The 24,608-nt window shown below is 40.7% G+C and overlaps 1 protein-coding gene across 3 annotated transcripts; it reads left to right on the top strand.

Annotated features, from left to right (window-relative positions):
• The first annotated feature begins 6,922 nt into the window (after positions 1-6,922).
• Positions 6,923-11,605, top strand: LOC103706814 (clavaminate synthase-like protein At3g21360). Of its 3 annotated transcripts, none has more exons than XM_008791070.3 (4): positions 6,923-7,389; positions 7,496-7,749; positions 9,240-9,602; positions 11,274-11,605. In XM_008791070.3, the coding sequence occupies exons 1-3, from the start codon at positions 7,021-7,023 to the stop codon at positions 9,598-9,600; spliced, it is 984 nt and encodes a 327-aa protein (XP_008789292.1). In that variant the 5' UTR covers positions 6,923-7,020; the 3' UTR covers positions 9,601-9,602; positions 11,274-11,605. The 3 variants fall into 3 exon arrangements, with proteins under 3 accessions (XP_008789292.1, XP_008789286.1, XP_026660568.1); XM_008791064.3 differs by having other exon boundaries at positions 11,247-11,605; XM_026804767.2 differs by lacking the exon at positions 11,274-11,605 and adding an exon at positions 10,867-11,125.
• The last annotated feature ends 13,003 nt before the right edge of the window (positions 11,606-24,608 follow it).

Below are 24,608 nucleotides of genomic sequence, written 5' to 3'. Positions count from 1 at the left end.
ATTTAGGCCCTGTTTGGGGGAGCTTTTGGAGGGCCAGAAAGCACTTTCTGGCCCTCCAAAAGTACTTTTAGATGAAAAACTGTGTTTGGTAAATTTTTCAAAAAGCTGTTTCAGCTTTTGCGGAAAGCTGAAAACAGCTTTTGGGAGGAAGCTCTAATTTGGAGCTTTTGGGAGGAAGCTGTTTCAGCTTTTTTGGAAAGCTGTATTTTTGACAAAAATGCTCATATTAAAATAACATAATTTCATAGTTTGTCCCTTTATAAACCTAAAAATCTGCTAGAGCCAAGAACCCTAGCCGTCAGACTCCCTTTCGTAAGAAAATGTATTTTTCTTTTCAATTTTTGTATGCATCTCTTCAACCACATTTTAGAAGAAAAAAATTTTAATCCTTTTCCATACCTTCCAAAATCAATCTATTGTTTTTTTTTTATCATCAACCTCGCGGCCCACGCTGAGGTCCTCCTCGAGCGTGGACCACGAAGAAGAGCCTCTGGACCGCAGAAAATTATTTTATGAAAAATTATGAAAAATTATTATGAAAAATTATTTTATACTAATAATTATAATATTTTATACCTTTATTTTTGTGTGATACTATAAATATAATATCATATTATATTATATCATAATACATTAATATGCTATGTTAAATAATTTAATATTATGTTATATTATGAAAATTTAATTTATACTAATAATTATAATATTTTATACCTTTATTTTTATTATACTATAAATATAATATCATATTATATTATATCATAATACATTAATATGTTATGTTAAATAATTTAATATTATGTTATATTATGGAAAATTAATTTATACTAATAATTATAATATTTTATAACTTTTATTATTGTATTATACTATAAATATTATATTATATTACATTACATTATAATACATTAATATGTTATTTTAAATAATTTAATATTATGTTATATTATGGAAAATTAATTTATAATAATAATTATAATTTTTTATACCTTTATTATTGTATTATACTATAAATATTGTATTATATTACATTACATTATAATACATTAATATGTTATTTTAAATAATTTAATATTATGTTATATTATGATAAATTAATTTATACTAACAATTATAATATTTTATACTTTTATTATTGTATTATACTATAAATATAATATATATTACATTATATCATAATACATTAATATGTTATGTTAAATAATTTAATATTATGTTAAATTACCAAATATTAATTTACTCTAATAATTATATTACTATTATGCTATATTAACATAATATTATTTATATTACAATAATATTATACTATATCGTATATTTATGTATTAATTTATGTTATGTTTTATTATGTTCTGTTGTATAATACTATGCAATGTCTTTTATGGTAATTTTGTCATACAAAAGTACTTTCTCAGTTTGTTTACCAAACACAAAACAAAGTACCACAGCACTTTACGAATGTAGTTACCAAACAACAAACAGCTTTTTATAACAGCTCTACTTCAGACAGCTCTACTTCCAACAGCTCTACTTCTAACAGCTCTACTGCCAACAGCTCCCCCAAACAGGGCCTTATACTGTCAGGGCGAAAGCCCTCGCGTTTCGCTGACGCGACTTGTAAAAGCGGCATAGCCGACTTATGAGTTGTGAACTTATGGCAGGGAAACTTATCGAGAGGTCCCTCGTTGAAAATAAATTACTTGAAAACCGCCATTAGTTGACGCTTCATTTTGAGTTACATTCGGCGAACCCTGCCGGCTTCGGCTCGTCTTGAGAATTATTTTTAAATCCCTAATTTGAAATTTAATTTGATCTGTATGACGATAACATAGTTAAAAATTTTCTGGTTAAAATCTTACACAATTACGCTGAGCTCAGAAGGAACGGAGAATCGTTAAAATCTCTTACTTTAGTATTAAACGATCACTTTCTCTTGATGGAAATAAATAATTGAGATTTGAAATGAGAGTAGGAATAGGACACTAACAGATGTGCTTTATCAATTCATATTACCTCATGGAAAAAAAATAATGATTGAGCCATGTCATGATATAAAAGATCTCATCAGGAAAAAATTGAGACATTTTGTTAATTAAAAAAGCAACCCCTATGTGTAACAAAATATAGGATACTTAATTTGTGGAGTTGTAGTTGCTTGATTCTAGCAGAAAATTTTGGCCACACTTGAAACTCTCAACATCGGCTTACAAATAGGAAAACAGGCAAAGAGTAAGATAGAGATAAGTTAGATATAGAATATAATGGAAAAAATATTGGTTATCCTAATCTCAGGTTGTTTCGATCTTATTGACCTCGATCATAACAGAAGAGAATGACTTTGGTACTGGCCGACCTACCATTCTAGTTGGTCCTGCCTATAAGTAACACCAGAGATAATTGAATGAGCTGCAATAGCAGTTTTAGCAATGATTACACCAATATAGCAGCAAAAACATGTTCAGCACGATTATTGCGCACGTCAAACATGGAAAGTTGTTACCCTGCCATTAATATACGATTAGCTATTATAGTGTAGTTACAACATTTTTTAATGAATCAGGTAACGTACACCGCTCTCATCTTATATATAGAGATGATAGGGGATCCTTGGATAAGAATTCTTAAACTTTCGCTTTCTCTAGAACACTGCTCTGTATTCAATCTCTCTTTCTTTCTTACTATTGCTCTAGATCACCACTAACTTAAGCTTCGAAGAGTCCTCCGTCAGAAACCTTCCGACAAGTGAACTTCTGTGCAGGTTAATCTCCTACCTTCTTCCTCAGTTTTGGCTAACCTCATCGTACCTCAGTATCAATTGACCTTGGCATACCTTGGTCTCAACAGACTTTAGCACACCTTGGTGGTAACCAATCTCAACTCAGATCCTAGCAGCAGCATAACAGAAATAGTAGATGAAATTTTAGAAAAGAAAAAATTATGCTTCTACCAGAGATGGTCAAGAGTTTGCCCTTGTTGAATAGATGGAGATTTGGTTTGTTTTTTTTTTTAAAAAAAAAAACTTCATGTATATTGATGTCATCTGCTTCGCACCTAAAATTAGGTCAAGAATCTTAAAACATGAACATATGTTCAAATATATGATGGATGAAGACCTACGGTTGGCCACGCCTTCATTAATTTTTACCAAAACATTGATATAAATCATTATTTCTTGTTTTAGTCATTTAATATATAATCTACCATTTGTATTTGTAGAGCTTGTGTTTTGTAATGCACTAATTGTTAGCAGGTATATCCCACATATCTGGTGCACAACATAATCATGCACATTTTATAAGATTTGAAATTTAAGGATATTTCTTGTCGGGTAAATGTTTTTCATCTTGGAATCTCTAGCAAAGAAAAGTATTTGGTCGAATGTGGTTTCAATTTTCCTATAACTTTTAAATCCTTTATATTAAGAGAGAGAATTATTGCTATTTGTCATGTAGCAATCAAATCCCAATAGAATAGTGCAAGAAGATTGGCAGGCATGTCATCAATTTTGGATAATTCTACTATGTTGTAAACCCATTAAAGAAACTGGCTATTCATGTCATCTGTCAATTTCTCTACCCCGAAGGTTCCAAACTCCTCTTGCGAGTTCTTTAATCCAATACTATTGCTATTTTCCGGTCTTTTTATTATTTCTAGGTAGCTGCCCCCCTCTCTATTCAAACCAATTTGAAAGAAAAAAAAAATCAATCCGTTTTCTTTTGGAATATACCTCTACCCAACGGAAAAGTATGGCTGGAAATGGGCCGGGCCGGGCAGGCCATACTTCTGTCTAAACTTGGCCCATTTTTTTTGATCTTCGAGCCAACTTGGGCCCACAAAATTGTAGAACACTCGAGCCCGGTCCGAACCTAATTGGGCCAGCTATATTCGTTTTAGCTATTGATTTAAATGGAATTAATATAATAAAGTAAACAAATTAAACTGAGGAAGGCATTAAAAAATATTCTCACAATTGCTAAATCTTGAAAAAGCAGCTTTAATCCCTTGTTTGCATAATGCACGCAGATATTTCTTCCATCCAGCAACTGAAACAATATAAGAAAGTGTACATTTCTTTCATGACAATTTGAACAAACAACACAAACATATACATGGAAAATGCAGTTAAAAAAAAAAAACAATTCTTCATCTCATCATAGATTTCATGATTCACTTATCAGGTTATAACTATATGTTGCTACTATAATTTTTCTATCATCAAGAAGGTTTCTAATACACCAACTTAATCATCTTTGGTCAGAGCCAGCCCAACCCTTAGGCGATTGAGGCGGTCACTTAAGACCCCGGCTGAAAGAAGGCCCACTGCAGGAAAGGTCTCAAAGACAAAATGGAAAAAAAAGGTCCCCTTTGTGAGTTCGCCTTAGGCCGGCCCACTGCAGAGAAGGCCTCAAAGATAAAACGGCCTTAGGCCTCCAAATATATTGGGCCGCTCCTGTCCTTGGTGTTCAATAGATGCCACCTTGCACTCAAAATGCCCTGTCAAATTGCTAGCATGCAAAATCATGGACGTACATAGTTGTTTCCCTTCCCCTCCTAGTCATCTGAGGTTACCTTTTTCCCCTTCTCCTCCTTACAGTGGACTTGATACAAGAGCTCACAGACTTCCTACACAAATAATACATGCAGACTTATTCTGCCTAAGCTATTTGACTGTAACCCAAATAATCTATATTTGCCCTGGCTGAACCTCCGACATCCGTCACCGCCAACCCCACCAAGGCAGGGCATTGACACCATCAGTAGCAACAAGAATATCAGGGCTGGTGATGGAGGTGGGCTTCAGCACCATCAACGTTTGGCTTAATAAAAAAGTAGCCGGGCAAGGCCAATCATAGTAAAAACGAAGATGAAAGAGAGTGGAGAGAGAGATCACGATACCTAGGGTCCTAAATGGAATTGTGGTCAACCGACGATATTGGGCTCGTCTTCACAATTGAACGGCTGCAGAACAACGATGAGGAACAAGCTTCAAGAAAGATCGACGACTGAAGACTGGCGAATGGCGATAAGGGACTATCGGATTGGATTTTGGAGTGGCCGTGGAGGCGGAGTGACAAGAAATCAAGGACAAGGAGAAGTGGAGAACAAAGAACCTAGGCTTCGATTTGAGAGCGGGAAATCGGGAGTCAGAGAGTTTGGGACTCTTCTAAGAGAAGAGTGCCCAACTAATCCACTTTGAGGCTAAATGGCCGAACCTAAATTCGGGTTGAGCCTCAAGAGAATGGACCTATTTTGGAACCGAATCAGCCTGAGTTCAGGCTTAAAATTAAGTTCCGTATCAGGCTTTATCCGAGCTCAGATTCGGGTCGGGCCAATGATATATTCAAGCCCGGCTTGAAAAATAAATGAGTGCTATAATTAAGCTCAAATCCGGTTTGAAATTTTTTTAGACATAGCCCATAGCCCAACATGAAGTCGGCCCGGCTCGATAGGCTTTGGGCCAATATGAGTCCATTTTTAGCCCTACCAGGAAGCAAATAGGGTCCAGTCGCCTAAGGTAGACCACCTGATCATCTGGTGGATCAATATCGATGTCAAGTCCACCGCCATACTATTTAATGAGCCGAGCAGAATGCTCTTATCAGCAATGTTCGGGCGGCCTTTCCAAGTGGTCAAGGCACACGTGGTGCCGTATCTTATCAGCTCCATATCGTCGGGGATTGATGTTGGTTCAACGGTGGTGTTGTCCTATCACCATGAGTTTCTCGACCATATCGTCGGGGATTGATGTTGGTTCAACGGCGGTGTCGTCGGGGATTGGTGTTGGTTCAACGGGGAGTCTTGCGGTGTCGTGGGGCTGGTCTGCTTCTGACCTATTTAACTCGACCTGCTTAACATATTTAACCAGTTTAAATCTGTTTAACCCATGTTACCCATCTAATCTATTTAACCTGACCTGACCTGTTTAATAAATAGGTTATATGGTCGAGTTGGGTTGCCTGCTTAAAAAATAGGTCGACTTCATATTTGAAATTTTGACCGTTTAATAAATAGGTCGGATTTAGGTTGATCAATTTTTGATCTGACCCACATCCAACCCAACCTATGTCCGATCCGACTCGATCCGATTGCCATCCCTAAGTTTAGGTGCCGAGTTCGGGTTGTATCTTTCGCACGAAAAAATGACATCAACCACTATATCGCCGCTCGCACATCTCTTAAAGCACCCTGGACTTTTGTTTTATCTGCTTCCACAAATCTCAAAGTAGCTATTGTGAGATACAATGGTTGATATTATGAAAGTAGGTGAATCATTCTTTTGCACGAAAGATACAACCCTATGTGTTGATTTGTTTGATTGAACTAGATTGTGATTAGACCTTCTTATTTGATGGACTAAGCCAGGTTCATGTTGAGCTCCACTCTATATATAATTAAAATTAGCCAAACCCAAGAACGATCTAGCTCAGGTTTCAAGCTTACTTCCTAGGCCCGAGCTCAATAGCTTCGGATGTTGGACTAGGCCTTATGTTTTTTGGATCGTGGCAGCAGCGAGAGGGGGAGCGGACGATGACGTGATGAGGCGAGGAGGTAACATGATTGGAGATTTAAGGGTTATAGGTTAGAGATGTAATTTTGTAAAACTCTACAAATATTTAAAAAATATCATATATATATATAATAATAATAATAATAATAATAATAATAATAATAATAATAATAATAATAATAATGGCTTTGGATTGGGCTCAGGCTGAGCCCGGGTCATTCGAAGAACGATGAAATTTCTGGCGCCATCCAGCCCGCCGGACTAAAAAATCAGGCTCAGGCCCGTCCAAAGCGCGCTTTGCTCGGGCGGGCCGAGTGGGCCTGCCGGTTTTTGAGCAGGCCTGGTCGCGATGATTGCGATGTTTCGTCCTGAATGAGAACATATCCGGGATAACCCACAACCTTCCGTCGCCCCTAAAGCAGAGCCGTGAAACTCCCGCAGGCCAAGCTCAAGTCCAGAACCCCGAGAAACCACCCCTGCCCCCACCCCAAAGAAGAGCAGAACATAATCCAATGGCCGAAGCCGAAGATTTGTTCCTGGAAACCCCAATCCCGCAGCGGAAGACCGTTGGAGGGGTTCTCTTTCCCGCTGTCCTGTCCCCAAAGCCGGCCGTCGAGCTCGACCTCCGCCAGTTCATGGAGGCCGTGAAGGGCCACAAGCCCCGGCTGGAGGCGCTCCTCCGGTCGAGCGGGACGCTCCTCCTGCGGGGCTACCCGGTCCGGACCGCCGCCGACTTCGACCGGACCGTGGAAGCCTTCGGCTACGAAGAGCTGCCCTACGTCGGCGGCGCTGCCCCCCGGACCAACGTCGTCGGCCGGGTCTTCACCGCCAACGAGTCCCCTCCCGACCAGCCCATCCCCTTCCACCACGAGATGGCCCAGGTTTAGTTCCTCCAATCCCCATCGATTGCTTCCATCCTTGTAATTGCTGCGTTATTACAAGTTAGAACCATATACTTATAATAGAATAGTTAGTTCATTCCATTAGGTTCCCAAGTTTCCGTCGAAATTGTTCTTCTTTTGCGAGGAGGAGCCAAGAAGCGGTGGCGAGACTCCTATAGTGTTGAGCCACCATGTTTATGAAAGGATGAAGATGAGATTCCCAGAATTTGTGGAAAAATTGGACAAGCATGGTCTACTGTACACAAGAATATTGGGGGAGGGAGATGACCCTTCTTCTCCAATCGGCCGTGGATGGCAGTCGACGTTCTTGACCAAAGACAAAAGCATTGCTGAGGAGAGGTTCGTCCTTCTTGCCATTTATTCTTATTGCTTAGATATGGTAGTTTCGGCGGTTTATTCATATTATCATGGATGATAATTTATATGGTTTGAGCTACATTTGTTTGATTTAATAGTTCCGCCCCTATCTCTCAGTGTATATATGGTGCTGCATAATGTTTAATAACTTAGTTTTAGTTCTTGCAAAAAAATGATTTAGTTGTATTTACCACTTGCATGCTGTATGATTTTGCGGAAAAGAACAATAGTGGCACATATTTATGAGCGATTATGGAATCATCTGTATTTAGTGGTCTAGAATTGCATAAACTGATAGTCATGGAAGTGCATAAATTTATGGTGGCTCATAAACTGATGGTGCACAGGAATAACCTGTGTTTTTGCTGTATGCGTATGTGAAGGTTGTCTAGAATTTGTAGCAAGAAAAGCATGTTTTTGAATCTAAATAAAGCGCATATTGTGCAACATTAGCCAAGTAGACATGACCACTTCCAATAATATGCATAAACTGCAACTCATTAATACAACCATGATAGAACCAAGAAAACCAACAGATAACTAAAAAGCTATGCTTACCTCATTGAATATTGGATTGTTCCTTGATTTAAGTCATGTTTGACCTTTGGTCTTATGAATTTGATTCTTTTTGGCTTGCAACAAAGTTAAAGGAGAAAAAATTGGATCCTTGATTAACCCAAAATAACATATTGCAATTTGAGCATGCCCGGCTAAGCATAAGTTCAGTTTAATCAGACATTTAGATTTCTTGTATCACAGGCAAGGAATGCTAACCACTAGTTGCTACCTACCAGTACAACAGCACAAGATAAAGAGCAACAGTGTTATCTTTATCACTTCATTCCTGCTTGGTATCATATAGGTCTTAGGAGGAGAAATCCTACATAACCCATTTAATCATGTGTACTAAATTTATATAAATGCATTGCATAACTTGTTCCATGGCAAGTCTGTGTGCTGACTCCATAAAAAAAAGGGGGGGTAAAACTTCAACCATGTTGAAAGTTGAGACGACTGACAAAATCTTTGTTTCATGAAAATATATTGACATCAACTGACTAGTTTTTAAATCATTTCCAGAAATAGATTATGCTTCTGATGCTCTCAAATATTAAGGCGTATATGCATTACATTAGCAAAACCTAGGAAACTATAAACCATGAGCTCAGATTGGCTCTTTGAATCTCTTCCCTTGACTTCAATTGAGAGATCAAAGTCACACACAAAGCTGAAATCCTGAAAATTTTGTTTGAGTGGTATTGCAAATTGTCTTTGAAATATTTTCCACATGCATTATGTCCCTTCTACTGGATCACAGATCTGTATGCCTTCTGTATCCTTTTAATTCTCAAGTGGTCGTACAGATGGCAGATTTCCTACATGTGCATCTGGCTACATTATATGTTCTTCAAGATATCATGCTCACTGATATTGGGATTTGAACTTGATACTGTAGTTTCCAAATGTATTAGGGCTGCTCAATTGGGGATGAAGTTGGAATGGATGGAGGATGGTGTAAAAACAATAATGGGTCCAATACCAGCCATCAAACTTGATGAAACTAGAGGGCGAAAAATATGGTTTAATAGCATGGTGGCTGCTTATACTGGTTGGAAGGATGCTCGCAATGATCCTGTCAAAGCAGTTACTTTTGGAGATGGGACACCCTTGCCTGCTGAAATTATAGACGAATGTTTAAAAGTCCTTGAAGAGGAATCTGTTGCTATACCTTGGAAGAAGGGAGACATCCTTCTGTTGGATAACTTGGCTGTGTTGCACTCACGGCGATCATTTGATCCTCCTCGGCGCATTCTTGCTTCACTCTGTAAATAGAGGCATGCTCTCTTCTCTTTCCTTGCTTTTTCTCCAATTTTTTCTCTCCATCTTTACTTGATTTTTATTGACAATTAGGAAAATCTTATAGTTGCAATTTTGTTTATACAAACAAAGGCCAGTTATTTCAAAATATTCTATGCATTAGAGTAGGCACTAATATCACAGCGAGCAAAGATTTTGTTGTAATTTGTTCTTTAGACAATTCAAATAGCACTGCTCCCGCATGTCTCAAAAACATTTATTATTGAATTTTTATGTTGGCCCATTACCTCTTTATAGACACCTATTGACTTTTGGGATTAGAGTTGAGGAACCCTTAGCCATGTGTTTTGCCTACAAAGCAGAAGACCTAATCATTAGAAAAGTTACATGTTGTTTATTTTGACCGTAGACCAGTCATTGGATGGCACATTCACCAGTGGATATAAATATAAAGTGGCAAAGATAAATAAGATCAGATAATTAAAAATATCACCTTTATTACCATTATTTCTATGAGGAGATCCTCGTATCCTGTCAAGCTGGGACTATCTGGTGCTATACAATGCCAAAGGACATCACCAAGTGTTACTTTAATTAAAAAGTGCCCAGCAATTGAGTGTTTGCTGACTTTGTCCCTTGAATACATTTTTCTATAGTTGAAGTATAAATCTTGATAATGCTAATACGGGACATTCTTGTGTCTTTGTTAGCTTCCTCCTGCCAATATTTATTGTGTCAACTGCTCATATTATCTTCAGTCTAGATTTTTCTTTTTGTTTTTCCTATGATTGATATTCCCTCAAATTACGGTTGGTATGTCAATTTGTTTATCGTCTCTTTTGAAGACTTGAAACTGTAAAACTAAGTTCTTGTAGGTAACAAAGGTGCATGTGGCATTGGATCTACTTTTTGTAGACCTTGTTTCAGCTTATCTGTAATCTTCCACATTATTGCCGATATATTTATGTCCTCCAATGCTAAGCTCCATTAACAAGATCTAAGGGCAAGTTCCAAAGCTTTGCATGTCTGGCAGCTTGTTTATGGTTGGAGGGCAGCATGTATTCAAGTTCATTCTTTTCAGATTCTCACATGTTGTTTGGTGAAGCTGCTTATAACATTGCAAGTGTGCTTTCTATGAATCAAAGTGCATACGCAGCATTTTGCATCTTTTTCTTTTTCCTAAATCAGAAAAGCGATAACACTTGGCACATCCTGTATTTTCTCTTGTTTTATATGTGGCCATTGCAGAAGATTATCTTTTGCCTTAAAATTCTTGTACAGTCTCCTTTGGTAACGGGAGTGGCAAAATTAGTTTTTACTTCATCGATTTTTGCCAAACCTCGGACCTGGCCTCAAAAGACAGGAAAAATAACGTGAGCAGCTATAATCAACATATAAGTGGTCTGGTTGATTGTAATAAAAAAGATTATTCATTAGCAACTCCTGTATATATATCATTGATCTAATAAAGTTCAGGTAAACATATGATATTCTGTTGCAGCTCAAGATAGCCAGTCCATGCTGGTGCTAACCTACCTAATCACCACCTTTGTTTGTGGTTTCCATTTGTGAAGGATGTGTTTAGATATTAATATTTCTTGTCGCTGTTGCTCCAGATAAATTAATTTGCTTACATTTGAAACTACAAAGAAATGTTCCAGGCTTTTTAATGGGACTGGATGGAGCAGGGGGCTGAACGATCAAACAACTAGGATGGCGAAAATGTGATATCCATGGCGACATTCAAGAAAACCAAGAGAAATTCTGAGGGATGCTCTCCAGGTTAGCCTTTCCAGCATTTGATCAATTCAATGGTTGGTGCCACTATAAAACATGGTGACTGAAACAGTAACAACCAAAGTCCAGGCATTTTACAGTCATGTCAGATATACGCTGAAAGTTATGTAGTAATCTTTGTATATGCTGCAAATTCTAGTGCATCTTGCATAATCTTGCTGTACGTTTGTGTATCCATGTCATTTCCTGCTGGCCTTTCATTACTATTCATAGTTTGTTTCCAGATTTCCTTGGGACGTTGTCATGGAAGGCATTTAGATCCAGGTCTCATATCTAAAATGTATTGCTGCAAAGAAGACGTTAGGGACTTAGGCTCCGTTTGGGGAAGCTGTTGGTCGTAGAGCTTTTGGAAGTAGAGCTTTTATAAAAAGCTATTTATTGTTTGGTAATTACATTTCTAAAGTACTGTGGCACTTTAACATTTGTTTGGTAAACAAAATGAAAAAGTACTTTTGGTATGATAAAATGACCATAAAAGACATTGCATAGTATTATACAACAGAGCATAATAAAATATAATATATATTAATACATAAATATATGATATAGTATAATATTAGTATAATGTAATATAATATTATTATAATATAGTAATATACTATTGTATACTATAGCATAATAATTTAATATAATATTAAATTATTTAACATAACATATCAATGTATTATGATATAATGTAATATAATATTATATTTATAGTATAATACAACAACAAAGGTATAAAATATTGTAATTATTAGTATAAATTAATTTCTCATAATATAATGTAATATTAAATTATTTAACATAAGATATTAATGTTATGATATAATGTAGTATAATATTATATTTATAGTATAATACAATAATAAAAGTATAAAATATTATAATTATTAGTGTAAATTAATTTTTTACCTTTCTGCAGATTTTCAAAATTATAAAGAGACATTTTGTGTAATTGTTATATTTTATCAAGGGTATTTTGGTCAAAAAATAGCTTCCCGACGGGGCCTAAAAGTGCCTTTTCGAAAAGCTCCAAAATGGAGCTTTTTTTCAAAAAGCTATTTTTAGCTTTTTGAGAAAGATAAAACAGCTTTCCAAAATTTTTACGAAATATTTCTATTTCATTTAAAAGTACTTTTGGAGGGGCAGAAAGTGTTTTTTGACCCTTCAAAAGCTCTTTTAAACGGGGCTTTAGTTTTTTCTTTTTTGGGAGAAATACAGTAGGGGCATCATGTATCATTTCATGTAAATGATAAAGAATTGTCATAGAGAGATACCTGGAGGAGGAGAAGTTATATCCCACTGCATGCACCACAAGGCCGTGCATGCCGCCAATCATGGCCGCTCGTTCCTATGGGCTTCATTCATCAAGATTTCATCTCGGTGCACTTTTTTGCAGCTGTGATTGCACGGTCACATGGTGTGCCCCGTGTAGTATATAATTTCTCCCTGGAGAAGATCTGGTTGCACGCTACCTAGATAGCATGGTCATGGTTTGATAATGTTACCTCTATGTAAATGCTGCAATTGGACACGGCGTTGTATCAATTGTTTAGGCATGTCTCTGAAAATTTAGAAAATCAATTAATAGTTACCAGCTTCTAATTTGTAAAGGCTTGTGTCACTGATCGTAGTCATCTCAATTCAAAATGAGCGCGATGCATGGTGGATAGCATCATGATGGTACTACCTGGGTAGTATCTAAGTTTCAGCTAAGCTACAACACTGCTTACTGTTAATTATATATATTGTTTCGCCTGATATATCTTATGGGGAGTCTTGAGATTTCATTTTTTGGCAGATGAAAGCTTCAGGGGATGCATATGATTTAGGCAAACTTGAATATATAACAGGAATAGCAAATTGGATTGTTTAGTGAGATATGGTTTTGTTGGAGGAAAAATGGATCGCTCAAAGCACGTGGATAAATTGTCGGCACTTGATGACGAACGTGATGACAGCGAGCATACTCGTCCGACCTCAAGGCGCGCCCGACCTCGAGGCACGCCCAACCTCAAGGCGCCCAATCTCAGAGCGTCCGACCTCAAAATACTCGATCCCAACACCAATAACCTCAGAGCTCACAACCTCGATCTCAGCTAAGTTAGGCCCGACCGACCTCAAGGCCAAGGAAGACCCAGTCAAAGAGAGAAGCAGGCCTCCCCATTCCACCGAAAATCAAGTCCTCCTCCTCCTCATCCGGGGTCAAATCCCGCGTTCTCCGCCTCAACGAATGTCAACGTTTAAATGCACACGATCTCAACGGGTCGCTAGCCAGCCCAAAATCTCGGGCCGTATACGGTAACTCATTAATTCGCACGATCACGTCCAATCACTACGGTAACTCATTAATTTGCATGGATACGTCCAGTCACAGGTAATCCCTATACCCCCTCCTATAAAAAGGGGGGAAGATCTGGAGGTGGGGGGGCTTCTTCTTCTCCCTCCTCCAGAGTTTTCGGGGTACTCACTCTCTTTATTACTTTTCTCCACAAGCAAATCCTCCTCTGACTTAAGCATCGGAGGGTCGGCGCCGGAACCCCCGGCCACCGGCTTCTTGCAGGTCCTCTGGAGAAAGACGTCCGCCGCCGCAGCACTTGCTGGAGCTTCTCCTCCTCAGTCCGCGGTCACTCCCGGGTCCAATTTCCAGCAACAGAATTTGTCACGAGGGGAGTTGGTCCAAATGGATCTTGCAGATGTAGGCCAATAAACTTCCTGATTAAAAAACTTCGGCTCAAATTTCTAAAATTCGAGCTGGAATGTGGTCCGAACCTTGAACGAAGGGTCCAAACGTCGCATGGCTTGGATCTTGTGACATCTTTTGGTGCCTCTAAAATCTTATAGAAGTTATTCGAATGTCTAGACAATATAATTTGATGAGTGATAAACTGATACAGTTCTATGCTAATGACGGCCATGGTGGCTTAAGTTTCATTCAGGAGAATCTCAAGGGCCAACTTGATATCTTTATTCAGTTTTTTTAATTATTATTTAAAAAAAGGGAATAGGAGGGAGGCCCATCTAAGGGATCCCTTTCGTTATATAATTACCGGGAGATGGCTTCTTGGTACTATAATTACTTGGGGCAAGGCTGTGAGGGAACACTTTTCAAAACTTGAACCATGACCATACGTTTAAAGTAGAAGGGTATAACCAAGATTTTTAAGTCTCGATGCATCAATTATCTTGGTGAAGGGGACCATGATGAGTCGTTATCTCGATATATATCGGATAAGATAGTAAGTTGAGAAATTTGGGGGACCATAAGTATTGATGTGGAAGTCGCTTATTGGTTAAAAGCTTATTAAATGAAGCAAAAATAGCTCAAAAATATTTATTGATGTGAATCGTATCAACTGATATCTTGGATTTTACCTGTTTTATCAGTTGAGATAATAAGTCCAAGGTTTTTTTAATACCTTATACTAAGATGTACTTTAGTGATACAATGAGAACTAGCTCGAGCTAAGCCAAAAGGTATCGCACTCTATAGAGAAAAAAAAATGAAAGGAAAAGAAGCTTTTTTTTAATTAAAAAAAAGGCAATTTGATGTACCTATGGTAGTTGTATAAAACCAAGTTGTATCATTGTTTGATTTTATACATGTTATGATGAAGACCGACATGACGATGAGGGACACCACCATAGTTGGTATTTCTCTTCGACCATGAACGGCACGTGTTTGTGGAAGGAAAATCTTTCCAAAAGGTTCTACCACTTTTTAATGCACATTTAAATTTGTGGTACAAAAGAAAAAAAAGAGGCTTCCATGATTGTTACCCTCAAAATTTTCAGCTCGATAGCCACCACTAGTCGTAGTTGGGGGGCATGGGATTGACCCATTGATGGGAACAAGGGAGGAAGGAATAGGTGAGCTTGCAAAAATCGAGGCGCCAAGATTAGACGGGAGATAGATATGAGTTTTCATTAGCTGATTAGCTCCCATTAGGAATAGGACTATCAAGGGATAGCTTTGATCGAGGAGTTGGGCTTTTCTTCGTCGATGAATCGATTACACGGAACTCTTTTTCTTCATCGAATACCTAATTGATTGAGAGACGAACGTGATAAATTTTATTAAGCACAAGCGCTTGCCTTTCATTACCAGTGAAAGGTTAATCAATTCGATTAAGCACGGCGGACGATCTGCTTGGTGCAACTACTTTATGATGAATAAGTCCACCAACTAGGTATTTTCTTGTTCTTAGGTTTTCCTTTCCTTAAAGTCGAGTTGGTTGCAGGGGTAAAAGTAAGTTATTGTTTTGTTCGGCCTTAAGGGCCTCACTTTACTTGTTTATTGAGGGTTATTTTTCCAGATAAAATCGAGTTATAAAGCAATTCTTATACATTTTCGTCTGCCAAAGAAATTCTGATGATATAAACTATTAGAAGACTATTGGGTGGAATATAGTGGGGAAGAAAAAGCTTGAGTTAATATATAATAGCTTCTCAAAAGCCTCACAAGTCAGTCTCCTCATCTGAAGATGACGCGGAGAAGTTTGCTGATTAGGTTAATCATCTGCAACTTGACTAAGAAAATCTTCTCTACCTTTTATTAGATCTTTATAGCATGTTATCAAACTTTTGACGAAACAATTTTCATGGAACTCGTGAGCCAGGACTTATAAGTAGCTCAATTAGCCAATCTTCGAACCGAAAAATAGACCTTCCAAAGAAAATTAATCAGGGTCGGTCCGTCGATATGATGGATATCACAAATCATAATGCACTTTCTATGGTTTTGTCTTTTAAGTATGTATCAACGAATCTTCTTTTCTTCCCTGAAGTGATTAGTGGAAGCATCATGGTTACAGCTAACGCTGGCTAGTATAAACTAAGAGCACGAGCAGCCTCTTTTTTTTGCATGAAGCCTACCAACCACCGGATTCTATCTTGGGAAAAAGAATATGGATAAAACCACGAAGGTCTCTTCAAGTTGCTGCTAATCCTGTAACCAAGTGACTTAAAGGCTTTCCATTAGCACAATCATTCATGCACCATCCGTTGTACGCAAGCGTGGGGTAGAAAAAGCAAAGCCGTCGCAACTTTGCTCTTAAGTCATCATATGATGACATGTCATGCATTAAAAAAAAAAATCATCGTATGCTTCTTTTTCTTATTAAGTGAGCAGCCACTTGCTTGCATACCACAAAGCCCAACTTGTTGCTACCTCTGCATTAAGCCTTGTTTATAGCTGGGACTGAACAGGAACCATGGTACTTGCCCATCTTGGATATATATGGGACCAAATTAAATCTAATGCATGCCACTTGGGTTTGGCATCAGCGCACAATGTATCTCCTGCATTTTTTTTTTTTAATTGCTAAAGCAGGTATTTCATATACTATGTGTACGAATACGTCCAATAAAGTCAAAAAACAAAAGGTCGTAAAGTGCTCGAGGCAACTCTTCCTTCTCGACCCACATGATACTTCTAGAATGACTAGTCACGTAGCCAACCATCCAATCCGTAGTCCTATTAGCCTCTCTAAATACATATTTGGCTGGAAAAGCAGATCTTTGATATATTTTTTTTTGTTTAAGCGAGCACCTCATATCATTTGGGTACAAACACATCCAACAAAATTAGAAAACAAAGTGTTCCGAAGTGCCCTATGCAACTTTCTTTCAGTCGTCTACAGCGTACCTCCTGCGTGGTTGGCCGCATAAGTAGCAACACAATCCACAGCCTCATTTGCCTCTCTATACATATGTTTGGTCTGGAAGGCCACCCAATCACTGCCCATCTTTCAAATATCTCGAGCTCTTTCGAATCCATCCAATTAATGTAGCCGAGTCTCCCTCCATTAGAATGGAGCCGGCCTGCAGAATACCTCCCATATTTGGATGCACGAATAGGAGCGAAGTATCTCCTGCAGGGTTTAGCGTGAGCTTCCCTCCTTCCTGGGTTTTATTAGATTGATCTGACCTAAGCTTCCACTCAGAGGTGGAAATCGGAGTCCGAGGCAAAGGGTTTTGGCAATTTGTTGGTGTGAACACATCATCCGATGCGGGCGGGCGCGCGGAGGAGGAAACCGGCATGTGCACAATGAACATTTGTTGCCTCCTTTTGCGGTAATAAAATGTGGGAAGAGAGAGCTTCCAAAGAAAAGGAAAGGCACGGCCGAGTGGCAGGCAGCAGCCTCCCTAACGAGACGCCAAAGGCGTGAGTGAGAAAGAGAGAGAGAGAGAGAGAGAGAGAGAGAGAGGTCTGAGACTTGACCTTAGCGAAAAGGCCGAGAAAGGCATGACGTTACGCAGTGTGAGAGTGGTGTGGGGGTCGTCATCGAGTGGCCGGCTATAATGGATGAGGATCGCAGGGTGCCACAATGGATGAGGATAGGAAAGGATCTCGTATCGCGTGATACGGCTTCTTCGGACTAGAAAATAGATGGTTGGAAGCTATAATGTCACGCAGAAAGTGAGCCTTATATTCCAGCAGCCCTTTAAGCAAAAAGAAGGAGATTAAAGAAATAAGAAGATAAGGACCGGAAGGGCACCATATCTATGTAATCCTTGTGGTGCTTAATTATATAATTCTAAACTATCGCTAACGGCAGTCAACTTGATAGCATTATTAATGGTAGTAGAAGTTTGGTGATGAGTGGATTATAAGAGGTCGAGACTGTCACATTGAACGTGGACTGAAAAAAATTAAAGAGCGTCGACTCACTATGAAACATAGAACATGCATTGAATCATCATGCTATGGTGCAACCTGTTATGCTAGCATGAAGTCAGATAGTCATTAGCATCAAAGCCATGGTTATGCTTCCAAATATTCGAGCATCACTTTTCTTCTTCTTGTTCTTCTTTTTGTTTGAGAATTAAGACTGATAAATATGCAGCCATGAAAAGAAAGAAAAAATAGAGATAATAGGATATTCAATCTAGTTCTCTTATATTCGCTTCATACCTGTTGATATCCTCAAGTAGACCTTAATTCCCGTTATACCACCTGGCTGCAAGCTCCATACTTTATTTTGAAGTTAGTTAACCTCTTGGTATATTTTTGTTGAAGATACAAGGATTAATGATTCTAGCCTTTATTTTCAGTCCCGCTCCGAGAAACTCATGTCGTCCCGAACCAAGGTAAAAAAAGGCGAGATCGGTCATATAGGCTCCAACATCATCGGAAGCTTTGGCTGAAAAGTTGGTGAAAGCAATCGACGGCAATTGAGCTTGAGTTCGATTTGAATGATTTACCCGATATCTTCTAACCAATCTGAAAATATAGAAGAAAAAAAAAACTTCATTTGTCACAATTTATCCAACGGAATTAATACTTTCCGGTGCTTAGATCAGCCGGATTGTGAAAAAAAAAAGGTGTAAAGTTTAAGAGTGAAAAAGGTTCAATGATCTTAGCCTTTACTTCAGTACCCACTATCAATTTATCCCTATTTTAATCACCATATTTTTGTGGAATGCAGACAAGAATAATCGTCTAGAGTTTTGGTCATTGATAAGTTAATGTCCATCCTTGGATTCGGTTATTAATACAGGCTATCCCGAGGGAAACACAAAGAAACCTCAGGCCACCATTTGACGAGGGCCGGCCAATCCACAGAGCCAAAACTCTCGTGATACGGGGAACCATCCGGATTCCGGAAGCCAATAGCTTACCTCTTTACAAGTCACCGGCTAAGTCAGCAAAAGTGAGGCTAGCCTTCACAAGTGGAGTATCTCCAACATTATTACTAGAAAGAACTTGAAGAAACTTTGCTGCACTAAAGATGATTAAAATCACTGGTCTTCTTGCGGCTTTCATCCACGGCAACTCGTGACCAGCTGTCCAGCTGTGCGGGCGACGACATGATACAATTAGGCCAGGCATCGACACCACCTTGTGTGGAGGAGGGAGGCATCATCCCGATGCATTGCATCAAAATTTTCTTTTCGGCCGCTGGGTCAACAGTGCAGGAAATGAGGTCCAGGCATCGGACCGTACGTGGATGGATGTGGATGCGTTCACTGAGGATTCAATCAATTCAACAACGCTAGAGCGGAGGGGCGATGAACACACTCTGCTTAAAAATATCCACATGACTGTAGCTTATTTCAAACTACTTATATGTATAGAAAGACAAATAAAACTGCGGACTGAATTAATTATTTCTTTCGCTTCTCACCATTTGAGAGAGGTTCTTCGAACATGTTTTGTAGCCACCCCTTCACTACCTTCTTCTTTTTCTGAATTTTGCAGATCGTACTTATACTAGAGCAATATGAGCAGCCATTGTTTATATGCATGTATGACTAGGTTGCATCAGTCTAGACTTTAGAAATGCGCATGAGACATGAATTTCCTCGACATTTGATGCAGATGAATACTTAATCTTTATTCATTTGAACGGGTTTGCATATTTGCCATTTAGATGGATCTCTTTTGCATGGCTCGATATATATAGCTATTTTATTGGGTAAGTGCTGGATTCCGACAGTCATATGAACGAAAATCTATAAAAAATGATGCAAGAAACTATATTATTCTTCTTGTGCGGCTATCTGATATGACGTTAGGCTTGCGACCTAGGGTAGCCTTCTTTTAACTTGAATGTGTTTGGAGCTCATTAAACATATGTCTTTTGAGTCTTTTGGTTAGATAAGAATGACATGCATGCAAAGATGGTTGAGGTTCTTTGCATTGATGGGGAACATTTTATCATATGCAAAACATCTTATAATTTGAATACAAATAAGGTTAATACAGGAGCTTGCACATTTTGGATGATCAGGACCAAACTTCCCTTAGCTACAATACGCCGGCGTTGCAATGTAACTTTGCTTGCTATGGGGAGCCGTACGTGGCGATCGATCCAATGACTCACAAGTGATATCTTTAATTTCTCACGAGATATATCCGCGACGAGCGGCGGAGGCAATGATGTTTTTTTTTTTTTTTTGGCTAATACGGATGGATCATACCTGACAGGTACGGATACACCCAATAAAGTCAAAAAATAGGATATCTCGGAGTGCCAAAGGCAGCTCCCCATCACCAATCCACAAGGTGTCTCCGGAATGGCGAGCTACATACGCAGCCACCCAATCCGCAGCACCATTGGCTTCTCGGTAGATATGCTTGGCCTGAAAAGCCCATCCATCCCTCGCCATAACCCAAATGTCACGAAGAATGGGTGGGCACTGTTATCACCCCTAGGACCCTTTCGGATCCAACTGATAACAGTGGCTGAATCATCCTCTAAGATGATAGACCTAGCCTGTAACACGCACCGGGCATGTCGAAGGCCCGCCCAGGCAACTCTCAGCTCCGCGCTCGGAACTGATGTGTCAAATAAATGACAGCTACCAGCAGCCACAACCCTAGCGAAAGGGTCCCGAATGACGAAACCCGCACCTCCCCTCGTGCCACCATCCAGGACTGACCCATCGAAGTTGACTTTAAGGAAACTCGGGGGTGGGAGCTCCCAGGTGAAAAATACCGTGCGAGATACTGTCGAAGCAGGGTGGGAGCCCCGAGGCAATGATGCTTCGCCAACCCGAAAAGGTCGAGAGCGGGTTCGGTTGGGCCGTCGGAAGCGGGATCGCCAGCCATCCACGCAATACGGAGCGGGCCCCACTGGCAAAAAGCCGATATAAAGCGGACATGTGCCGATATATTGTTCGCTGTAAAACAACATTGCTCTCGTCGACGAGGATCCGTTTGTGCTCAACCCAACCGCGACCGACCAAGCTGATCGTGGCCTCCGATCCAACCACCGCGGTCGATCTTGCCACGGTTGGACCGGTCTCTGTGGTTGCCGACCGCGGTCCGAATGGATCGGGGACCAGGAAGTTTTCTCCCGAGAGAGGCTAAATGGAGAGAGTGCAAAATGACTTTATTGTCCCCCCTCTATGACAACGTGTCGCTCAGATTGAATGCAAATTAGATCAAAAATTTTGTAACTACAAACCCAATCTAATTATTAAATAGATCAAAATATTAGATCTGAATCCAATAAATAGATAATTCGATCCAATCTATATAATTTATTTATTAAATAGGTCATATAATTTTAACAAGTTAAGTAAATTTTTAATGGATTAAATAGGTTAAGCCGATTAGATTAAACAAGATAGTAGCAGATTAACCATACATTAAATGAGTTAAATGGCTTAAACGGGTTACCTCACTCAATCTGACCTGAATATTAAACAGGTTATGAGAATTAGAAACTTGAATTCAATCAGAATGTTAAGCAGATTAAATAGAGCAATCTATTTACAATCCGAATCAGTTTAACTCAAATCCAAATCGATCCATGGTAGATCAGACACGGATCAAATTGATAGATTCTGTTAGGGGAAAAACCAAGTTATCCCAGAATGATCTGAAGGCGCCCGACCTGCGGGCGCCCGACCAGACGCTGGACTCCGAGACGCCCCGTCTGAGTATTTGACCTCGGCCTAATCTCCTTCGGGAGCCTAACTTCAAAAGCCCAACCTCACCACTCATCTACTACCGTCACACCCTTCCGTAGCTCAACTGGAGACCATACCCTGTTTCGCCGTCAACAATTAATGCGCATGGCCTGTACTGATCTCCGGTTCACTCAACCATTAAAGCGTATGGCCTCTGCTGATCTCCGGTTCACTCAACAATCAATGCCCGTGTTATCTACGGATCTCAAGTCCTCCACGGCAGGCAGTTGAACTACTCCGCCACGTCCGATCAGCCACGACGGCTCACTGACTCCAGTCTGATCTCCCACAACACTATATTAATACACACGATCGTGTTCAATCGTGACAAAAACCATTGGCCCCGTCACTTCACATGGAATACAATACCCCTCTATAAAAGGGGAACCCCTCCATCTTAGAAGGGATTGGACTCTGAAACTCAAAAAAGCATACCTCTTCCCTTCTCTTATACATTAGCCTCCTCGGACTTAAACATCGGAGGGCCGGCGCCGGAAACCCCGGCCACCGGCTTCTTGCAGGTCTTCCGGAGGACGCCGCCCGCCGATGAACCATCTACTCCTGCCGTTTCAGCACCAGAGCTTCTCCTTCTCAGCCGACGGTCGTCCCCGGGTCTAATTTCCAGCAACAGATTCGATCATATTTTGCCAGCCTTATCATGGAGATGCTTGATGATTTTCAGGTGCATCATTTACTACCCGTTGCTAGCAGGCTCGATTATTGTGTATTTTCCTGGGAGTAAGAAGTAGAGAGAGTATTTTCTCAAAAAAGAAACTAACGGAACTAATTCGAGCCCCAGGAGGCCAGCACTTCAGGCAGAGTCGGCATCCCTGCTAAGCTGCACGAATCTTAACTACATGACTTGTGGAATAATCCCCGTATTGGTGCCTAAGAACCTATTTGATTATTTGTTTAGTGTTGGGGCTCCTTCTCCGAGACTCCGATGAGCAGTCTTTCCGGAAGAGGGGCAAATTCGCCACCGAGTATACTTTCTCGAGCCCAGCATTGGAAGAAAAAGTGAGAGTCTAGCGACCGGAATACCTTTAATGCCGTTCTTTTCCCGAGGGAACGTCTCGGAAAGCAAAGCCCTCGGCAGGAGAAGGCGGGCAGACAAGATCATGGGATGTGCATGTCTAATGCCACCGCCGGATCATGCGAATCTTCTCCACCGGATTCCTTCCTCCTTCTTTTCCTCTCATCATTTTATTAAATTACTCGCAAACATTAACTAATACGGAGAAGACTCATTTTATCACCTTTTCTTGCTTTACAAAACAAAAAAAACAAGCACATTTTTGGGCTCATCTTATCCTACCTCTTCCAACATCCATGTACTAACATATCCTGTATAAGATGTTACTTACCAATGAGATGAGCTGTATCTAGCTCTTGGCTGTCAGCATATCAGTAATTGAGGAGGGAGCTCTTGGTTAACTTTGATGCCTTAGCCACTGCTGGAAATTGGACCCGAGGGCGACCGTCGGCTGAAGAGGAGGAGCACCCCTGCTGGAATGGCGGGCGGCGTCCTCCGGAAGACCTACAAGAAGCCGGTGGCCGTGGTTTCCGGCGCCGGCCCTCCGATGCTTAAGTCAGAAGGGGCAAGTATGGGGGAGCAAAGAGGAGGATGTTTTTCTCGGGTTTCAATGTCCAACCCCCTCTTAAGATGGAGGGGTTCCCTTTTTATAAAGGGGTATTGTATTACCTGGGAAGTGACGGGACAGATTGTCCTCTTTGTTATAATTGAGCACGATCATGTGCATTAATAGCGTCGTGGGAGATCAGACCGGAGTCAGTGAATCATCGTGGTTGATCAGACGTGGTGGAGTGGTTCAACTGCCTGCCGTGGAGGGCTCGCGGTCCGTAGATAACAAGTGCATTGATTGTTGAGTGAACCGAAGATCAGAAGAGGCCATATGCTTTGATGGTCGAGTGGTCCGGAGATCATCTTAAGCCATGCTCATTAATGGTTGAGTGCGCCAGAGGCCCGCAGAGGCCACGCGCGTTAAAGGTTGAGTGCGTCGGAGGCCTGCAGAGGCCATGCGCATTAATGGTCTGGCGGTAGTATGACATGGTGAGACTAGAGTGTCTGGAGTTAGGCTCCTAAAAGGGGTCAGGCCGAGGCCGAATACTTGGGTGGGACGTTTCGGAATCCGGCATCTGGCCGGGCGCCGAGCGGAGCGGGCGTTGCTTGGTCGGTGCCCTCTGGTCGGGCGCAGGGCCGAGCTGGCGGCCTCAAGTCGGGCGCCTCCGGACCAGGCGTTGCTTGGTCGGCGCCTTCTGGTCGGGCGCCGGGCCGAGCTGGCTGCCTTCAAGTCGGGCGCCTTCGGCCCGGGCATTGCTTGGTCGGTGCCCTCTGGTCGGGCGCCGGGCCAAGCTGGCTGCCTTCAAGTCGGGCGCTTCCGGCCCAGGCGTTGCTTGGTCGGCGCCCTCTGGTCGGGCGCCGGGCCGAGCTGGCTGCCTTCTAGTCGGGCGCTTCCGGCCCAGGCGTTGCTTGGTCGGCGCCCTCTGGTCGGGCGCCGGGCCGAGCTGGTTGCCTTCTAGTCGGGCGCCTTCGGCTCAGGCGTTGCTTGGTCGGCGCCCTCTGGTCGGGCGCCGGGCTGAGCTGGTTGCCTTCTAGTCGGGCGCCTTCTGATCAAGCATCTTCCGGGAGATTTGGATTTTTTCCCAACAAAGACTATTGTTGAATAAAGTGATAAAGGGATTGACTTGTCCATGATATAAAGCTAGATGAAATCTCTGAAACCAAATGATTCACATTGGACCATCTTTGCTGCCATATTTTGAACTGAAGCTAGATGGCTGGAAAAAGAGGACCATGGACA

The sequence above is a fragment of the Phoenix dactylifera genome, chromosome 8, assembly GCF_009389715.1.
Source record: "Phoenix dactylifera cultivar Barhee BC4 chromosome 8, palm_55x_up_171113_PBpolish2nd_filt_p, whole genome shotgun sequence".
NCBI classification, from domain to species: Eukaryota; Viridiplantae; Streptophyta; class Magnoliopsida; order Arecales; family Arecaceae; genus Phoenix; species Phoenix dactylifera.
The sequence above is the reverse complement of the archived record's forward strand: the minus strand, read 5'-3'. Positions and strand labels throughout refer to the sequence as shown.